The 8,059-nt window shown below is 49.5% G+C and overlaps 1 protein-coding gene across 2 annotated transcripts; it reads right to left on the bottom strand.

Annotated features, from left to right (window-relative positions):
• Positions 1–383: 383 nt before the first annotated feature.
• Positions 384–7,778, bottom strand: LOC115913439 (translocon-associated protein subunit beta). 2 transcript variants are annotated; one of them, XM_030965460.1, is made up of 6 exons: positions 7,665–7,765; positions 4,315–4,469; positions 3,323–3,421; positions 2,833–2,941; positions 2,233–2,310; positions 384–1,546 (listed from the first exon to the last, which is right to left on the bottom strand). In XM_030965460.1, the coding sequence occupies exons 2-6, from the start codon at positions 4,467–4,469 to the stop codon at positions 1,436–1,438; spliced, it is 552 nt and encodes a 183-aa protein (XP_030821320.1). In that variant the 5' UTR covers positions 7,665–7,765; the 3' UTR covers positions 384–1,435. The 2 variants fall into 2 exon arrangements, with proteins under 2 accessions (XP_030821320.1, XP_030821321.1); XM_030965461.1 differs by having other exon boundaries at positions 1,017–1,546; positions 7,721–7,778.
• Between the last annotated feature and the right edge of the window lie 281 nt (positions 7,779–8,059).

Raw genomic sequence — 8,059 nt, 5'->3', positions numbered from 1 at the left:
TAATAAATACGGGGTTTTTTTACTTTAATCCCCTGGTATCCATTTATCTCATTGGCAGAAGAAAGGGGACTTACTGAAGCCCTCTCTTTTGACAAAATCATTTTAAAGCATATTTCTCCTAGAATTTTCTCTAAACCAAGACACAGGTTTGGGACAGGCTGGGCAGGCGGGTCCATGCCAAGCCCAGGAGATTCAGTGAGGCCAAGGGCAGGTGCAATGCACACTGTCATGGTGTTCCTTGTATATTATTACAAAATCCTCAATACCTCAACCATGTGCAGAACAAAAAAGAACAGCAAGAACAAAGCCCTCTGCTCAACAAAACACATCATGGCCACCCAGAGAACACCATCAACAGGGACCTCCCTTAGTGCTCCTTTTGGGCAAAGCAGCAGCTGTGACATCCTCTGTCAAATCTGGTCTGTGGTGTCACCAGAGCCATCTCTGTCCCACAGGGCAGGCAGCACCTGGAGGGGACCCTGAGATATGATACTGTTATAGATACATATTATAATATTGGCTTTTTGCAAATATTCAAATGGATTCTATATGTGTAATGTTAAAGTAACTTTGTTATAAAGATGTAGTTTTTATTTCTGTTAATTAAGCTTAGACATAGTAGTGAAATAGCTGATATAAGGATGCCCGAGTTAAAATGCCTGCTTGGATGGGATATCCAATGAACATGGGATGAGGACACCTGACAGATATGCCAACTATCAGCACTCACTGTCTGAAGAAAATATGGGCCATGGCCAAAACTGGAAGTGATAAAGAGAAGGAGCCAAAACCACAGCCAAGAAACAAGCATGCTCTAAAAAGACAGACCCAAGGAGAGGCCATGTAAATTAGTTCCTGGAATATGTAAACTAGTTTATGGATATGCATAAGGGTCTATGAATATGCTGATGTAAGGGAAAATGTATTTAAGGGGTATCCCAGAAGGTGGCAGTGTGCTCTTGGCTTATTGTCAAGATGCACCCAACCATAAAAACCTTTGCTCTATGGTCCTTATTTCCTATTGTCCTTTATTAAACGTTTTAAATTTTCACAGGAGAGGAAAGGTGTTTCAGAAAACGGCAGCAGGCAAATGGGAGCTGGAGGCAGCACAGGGGGCAGAGCCCCACAGCCAGGCCCCTCTGGGCACTAACACACTGCACTGCTCAGATTGCTGCAGCTGCACAGGAGAGAGAGGGGCTGGACAAGGCAGTTTGGACTTCTGGTTGTTCTTTTTTCTGTTTGCTTGTTTCTCCATTCGAACACAGAGGAAACTTCACAGCTGCTGCTGCAGCCACCGAATCCTTTGCCCAGAGGGCTGAAGCACCACGCAGGCAGCACCTGGCGGGGGATGGATCCCGACCCAGCCGCTGTTCTTGGGGGTTCGGGGGTGTCCTTTCCCGAGCTCTGTGCTGCTACTGCTAGCACTGGACTCTGCTCAGTTCTTTTTGCTCTTGGGGGTGTCATACTTCCTCTTGCTCGAGTACCAGAGCAGCAGGGGGATCCCAATGGAAGGCAGGGTCATCACACCAAATGCCGCCCAGTCCAGCTAGAGAGAGAAATTGTTAAGAGAAAAGTCAAAACAATCCAGGCCAGGGGACTCTTAGAGCAATGAGGTCAGAGGAGGAGAGGGAGGAGAGACCTCACACTGTCTGCAGCTTCCTCACATGGGGAAGCAGAGGGGCAGGCACCGACCTCTGCCCTCAGTGACCAGTAACAGAACCCAAGGGAGCGCCTGCAGCTGTGTCAGGACAGCCAGCATTAAAGGCTGGATATTCAGAAAAGGCTCTTTCTCCCAGAGGATGTTCTCCCAGGCACTGCAAGAGGCTCCCCAGGGAAGTGGTCACAGCACCGAGCTTGACACGAGCTCAAGGAGTTTGGATAGGGCTGACAGGCACATGCTTGGGATTCCCGGGGTTGTCCTCTGCAGGGCCAGGAGTTGGACTCCACAATCCTTGTGGGTCCCTTCCAGCCTAGGAGGTTCTAAGATTCTACTCGCAGATTCTCTGCCTCAAATGCCACAGTGCAGCTCCTTCACAGAGGGAGCTGGGATGGAAACTCAGCTGCTTCTGTGAGAGTTCTCTGGAGAACCGCCAGGAACTAACTCCAACCCCCTTCTGGAGCTCTCCAGGTGACTGCAGGGCAAGTCACACACACCATGTGCAAGCAGGAAGCCACCACACTGGGCTGCAGCTGCCCGGTGCACTTTTCCATTGTCCATTGAAAGGTACTCACAAAGTGAGGGGAGAACCTCCTGTCGAAATCACGCTGAGCCAGGATTCCTCCCTGCCCAGGAGCACTGGTGAAGCCAACCTGGAAAAGGCAGGGAAAAGACAGGCTTTGCCACCTCTCCTGCTCGCTCCAGAACTGGGCAGGGTGAGAGCAACACAGACATGCATCACCTCGACCATGCAGCTCCGGGAGCAGGGTCAGGTGTGTCTGCAGGTGTCACAGACACATTTTATGAAAAATCCTTTCCTTAGGATCTTTTCTCCTGAGAAGCCTCAGAAACCAAATGTAAACAGTGATTATCTGCTGCTGTGGAATGCAACAGGTGCATCTGTGATTGGTCTCATGTGGTTGTTTCTAATTAATGGCCAATCACAGTCAGCTGTTATCAGAAGCCTTTATTATCATTCTTTCTTTTTCTATTCTTAGCTAGCCTTCTGATGAAATCCTTTCTTCTATTCTTTTAGTATAGTTTTAACATAATATATATCATAAAATAATAAATCAAGCCTTCTGAAACATGGAGTCAGATCCTCATCTCTTCCCTCATCCTAAAACCCCTGTGAACACCACCACATGCAGGGATCCCATGAATCAGGCACTTACCACCACCTGGGCACCCTCCTGTGCCAGGTACGTGATGGTGGCAGAGGTGAAGTTGAAGTACCCAGCCTTGAGAGGCCGCAGAACCACGGTGTGGGACACATTGCTGGCTCTGGGAGTTGGATGTTAAGGAACACTGTTGTATTTCAGCCCAAGAAGAAAAGTGAGGAGATGGGAAAGAGCAACCAGGAGCCAGGGAAAAAAGTCAGTGTTGCTGACAGATCTGAGTGCTCATGGTCACAGACAGCCAGACCCAGCCAAGGCTGACCCAGCTGCTCCTCCACAGGCACAGGAACTACCCCAGGACCTGGTCCTGTCTGCAAGGAACTTTGTTTTTACACTGCACCATCCAGAAGAGGAGGGGTTTGGATCTGGCACCCAGTCCAGGCTCTGGAAGGAATTTCAGGGACGGCAGATGAATACAGGATGAAGCTGCAGGATGCTCAGGGACAAGAAAGAGAGTTGGCAGAAATGTCAAAACATGAAAAGATACGGAGCAATCCTGTCCCACTTGACATTGAGCATGCCAGAGACGATGCCAAAATCTTCTGGGGGGAAGGAATCATCCGACAGCTCCACGTCTAGGGCAGCACTGAATACAACAAAGACAGGGATGAGACAGGAATCTTAAGCTTTGCCATCTGCTCACAGGCTCTGCAGCCTGACAGTTCCATCTTGACCAAATGGAAGAATTGATCTTTCAGAGATGAAATGTCACCAGTAGAAGACAGGGAGGAGAGTTGAGGTATCTTACAGGGAGACTGCAGAGGGAGGAAGGCAAAGCTGAGAGAAACAAACACAAGGACAGGAAAACCACCATTTTTTCCACAACACAATTTGGCAGTTTGCTGAACTTCAGATACCATCCCATGGATACACATGCTGGCCTAAATAATAACCAAATCCCACATATAAAATTACAGGATCTCATTAATGTTGTATCAATTCAACATGACAGCACCATATATTCTTCTGTTAGCAGTACTGCACTCAGTATGCATTATTCTGCCTTAAAAAAAAATCTAAAAAACCAAAACGTCAAAGCCCTTTAACAGTGTCCTGCATTTGTTCAGTCAGCTTTTCATTCTGCAAATGAAGCTTTTTACCAGCATGGTGGAAGTTCTGTTTTATCTTTGACAGGTCCTTAGTTAGGTCCTGATAGCAAAAAGGAATTTTCATTAAAAAGAATAAATGTGAAAAACAGCTTACAAAGCCAAGAAAGGGAGCTGCATGCATGGGGAACAGTGTCACAGGACACCACAGGAACTATACCATGCTAGACTGAGCAGCCATGAGGTGAAAGCAGGGAAGAGGAAGGAATAGGCAAATTTCAGGATCAATCCTTCAGGCATTGCTGGAAAGCTCAGAGTTAGAGGGAGCAAAAAGCAACAGCACATCACGGAGCTCAGAAATTGCCTTGCCAACCCTGCAGCCACACGGAGAACATTTGCTCGTGGTCAGTACTGAAACCTGGACAGGGCTTACCTGGAGCCAACGTTGTAGATGTTGTACTGCAAAGTCAAGTCCTTGCCCTCCACTGCATATCTGTTTAACAGGGATTTGGAGGCCAGGAGCCTGGCACCATCCTCGCAGTGAGCCACAGACACCAGAGCAAACACGGCAAGAAGAGGGAGCTTCATCTAGAAACACAAAGAAAGACATCTGAAATCTCTGAACTTGCCTGTGGGGATGTAAAAAATGGCACAGCAGTGTCCCAGATGTGCAGCCATGGAAGAAAAGTTCATGGTCTTGTCCCCTTTCAAAGCCCTGGCCAGTACCACTCCCTTTTACAGAATCATGAAACATCCTGAGTTGAAAGGGACCCAAAAGGATCATCACGTCCAAGCCCTGGCCCTGCACATCTTAATAATGGGCAAAGCTTGCAGATCAGTAAGCCTCTTCTAGTAACTTCCAGAGCAAAAGCTTTGGTAATTAACAACTTCATCAGTTTTAGCAACTAATGGTTAATTGCCCTTGCAAAGCCTGGCAACTTTCCAGCACTGTTTTAGACAACAGAATTAGTTCTTAGAAAGCACATTATTATTATTATTATTATTATTATTATTATTATTATAACATTAAGAGAAGGAGGAAAGAAGGAGGAAAGAAGGAGGAAAGAAGGAGGAAAGAAGGAGGAAAGAAGGAGGAAAGAAGGAGGAAAGAAGGAGGAAAGAAGGAGGAAAGAAGGAGGAAAGAAGGAGGAAAGAAGGAGGAAAGAAGGAGGAAAGAAGGGAAGGAGGAAAGAAGGAGGAAAGAAGGAGGAAAGAAGGAGGAAAGAAGGAGGAAAGAAGGAGGAAAGAAGGAGGAAAGAAGGAGGAAAGAAGGAGGAAAGAAGGAGGAAAGAAGGAGGAAAGAAGGAGGAAAGAAGGAGGAAAGAAGGAGGAAAGAAGGAGGAAAGAAGGAAGGGGAAAGAAGGAGGAAAGAAGGAGGAAAGAAGGAGGAAAGAAGGAGGAAAGAAGGAGGAAAGAAGGAGGAAAGAAGGAGGAAAGAAGGAGGAAAGAAGGAGGAAAGAAGGAGGAAAGAAGGAGGAAAGAAGGAGGAAAGAAGGAGGAAAGAAGGAGGAAAGAAGGAGGAAAGAAGGAGGAAAGAAGGAGGAAAGAAGGAGGAAAGAAGGAGGAAAGAAGGAGGAAAGAAGGAGGAAAGAAGGAGGAAAGAAGGAGGAAAGAAGGAGGAAAGAAGGAGGAAAGAAGGAGGAAAGAAGGAGGAAAGAAGGAGGAAAAGAAGGAGGAAAGAAGGAGGAAAGAAGGAGGAAAGAAGGAGGAAAGAAGGAGGAAAGAAGGAGGAAAGAAGGAGGAAAGAAGGAGGAAAGAAGGAGGAAAGAAGGAGGAAAGAAGGAGGAAAGAAGGAGGAAAGAAGGAGGAAAGAAGGAGGAAAGAAGGAGGAAAGAAGGAGGAAAGAAGGAGGAAAAGAAGGAGGAAAGAAGGAGGAAAGAAGGAGGAAAGAAGGAGGAAAGAAGGAGGAAAGAAGGAGGAAAGAAGGAGGAAAGAAGGAGGAAAGAAGGAGGAAAGAAGGAGGAAAGAAGGAGGAAAGAAGGAGGAAAGAAGGAGGAAAGAAGGAGGAAAGAAGGAGGAAAGAAGGAGGAAAGAAGGAGGAAAGAAGGAGGAAAGAAGGAGGAAAGAAGGAGGAAAGAAGGAGGAAAGAAGGAGGAAAGAAGGAGGAAAGAAGGAGGAAAGAAGGAGGAAAGAAGGAGAAAGAAGGAAAGAAGGAGGAAAGAAGGAGGAAAGAAGGAAAGAAGGAGAAAGAAGGAAAAGAAGGAGGAAAGAAGGAGGAAAGAAGGAGGAAAGAAGGAGGAAAGAAGGAGGAAAGAAGGAGAAAGAAGGAGGAAAGAAGGAGGAAAGAAGGAGAAAGAAGGAGAAAGAAGGAGAAAGAAGGGGAAAGAAGGAGGAAAGAAGGAAAAGAAGAGAAGAAAGAAGGGGAAAAGAAGGAGGAAAGAAGGAGGAAAGAAGGGGAAAGAAGGGGAAGAAGGAGGAAAGAAGGAGGAAAGAAGGAGGAAAGAAGGGGAAAGAAGGGGGAAAAAAGGGGGAAAGAGGGGAAAGAAGGAGGAAAGAAGGAGGAATTCCAACATTATTCTTCCCTATTTCCAGCCACTGAGAACCACCAACTCCCTCCAGTGGCTTTTATGGTTCTCTGCACAAGTCCCTGCTTCAGGCCACGTGTTCTGACTTATCCAAACCCAGCTCCTCTGCAGCCACCCAGCTGAGAGGACAAGGAGACAACAGGAACATTACAGATGCGACCAGTGAGCAAACTTGATGGGGCTTTTAAATGCAAAAAGTGCTTCAATATCAGGGCCTCTGCCTTCCACAGTCACAGGGTGGCTGGGGTTGGACAGGACTGTAAAGACTATGCAATTGCACCCCCCTGTCATGGGCAAGGACATCTTCCACTAGCCCAGGTCGTTCCAAGCCCCATCCAACCTGGCCTTCGATACTTCCAGGGATATGGGGCAGCCACAGCTTCTCTGGACAACCTGTGCCAGTGACTCACCTCCCTCACAGGCACCAATTTCTTCCCAATATCCCATCTAACTCTGCCCTCTGGCAGTGGAAAGCCTGGTTTTATCACTCCAGGCCCTTATCCAAAATCCCTCTCCAACTCTATTGGAGCCTCTTTAAGCCCTGGAAGGAGCTCTGAGGTCTCCCTGGAGCCTTTACTGCTCTAAGCTCAACACCCCCAGCTCTCCCAGCCTGTGTCCAGAGCAGAGGGGCTGCAGCCCCTGGATCATCTCTGTGGTCTCCCCTGGACTCACTGCAGCAGCTCCTTGTCCTCCCTGGGCTGGGGAGCCCAGAGCTGGAGCAGCTCTGCAGGGGAGGGTCTCAGCAGAGGAGAGGGGCAGAATCCCCCCCTCACATGCTGCCCACGCTGTTGGCGATGAGCCCAGGGCAGTGTTGGCTTTCTGAGCTCCCAGTGCACGTTGCCACAGCGTGCTGAGCTTCTTGTCAACGTCCCATGCCCCCACATCCTTCCCAGGGCTGCTCTCCGTCCATTCTCCCCCAGCCTGTTTGTGTTTCGGGTTGCCCTAAGGCAGGTGCAGCACCTGCCATTGGCCTCGCTGAACCTCCCGGGCCTGGCACGGACCCGCCTGCCCAGCCCGTCCCAGCACGGGCGCCAGAAGCCACTTCCTTCCCCCCAGTTGTGCCCTGCTGCAGCCGCACAGCCGCGCATGCAGCCCAGGCTGCTCCTGCCCACTCACGAAGCCCAGAGGGGCTCCAGGACCCTCCCAAACAGGGAATCGTCCGGTTTCACGCACGCTGCCCGCGGCAGACCCCGGCTCTGACGCTCCAGCCGGTCCTTCCTGGCCCCTCAGAGCCCACGAGCGATCCTCTCCTACACACCCGTCCCGGGGGCCGAGGACACGGCTTCCAACCGCCCCGAGTCTCCTGCCCCTCACCGTCTCTGCCGCCGCCAACGCCGCAAAGACCAGTCAGCGCCACCGCGGCGGAAATGACGCACGCGAACCGCGACTCAGGCAAGCCCTATGCCCCCTGGGAAATGGAGTGCTGTGCGCACGCAGGGACTCCGCGCCTGCGCAGAGCGCGCTTCCTGCGCTGCCCTGTTGCACAGTTATGGCGGAAGTAGCGGCGGGCGCTGCTTTTAGTTATAGTTGGTGCTTTTAGTTGCTGCTGCCCCATCCAGACTAGATCCTGTAATTAGAGCATGAGCCATCCCCATCTGCTGCAGGAAAGGAAAACCTCCTGCCTGGAGCATCAGCTTCGGAGGGGTGGCACTA

The sequence above is a fragment of the Camarhynchus parvulus genome, chromosome 25, assembly GCF_901933205.1.
Source record: "Camarhynchus parvulus chromosome 25, STF_HiC, whole genome shotgun sequence".
NCBI classification, from domain to species: Eukaryota; Metazoa; Chordata; class Aves; order Passeriformes; family Thraupidae; genus Camarhynchus; species Camarhynchus parvulus.
Note: the sequence above shows the minus strand (reverse complement) of the source record. Positions and strands in the feature narration are given on the sequence as shown.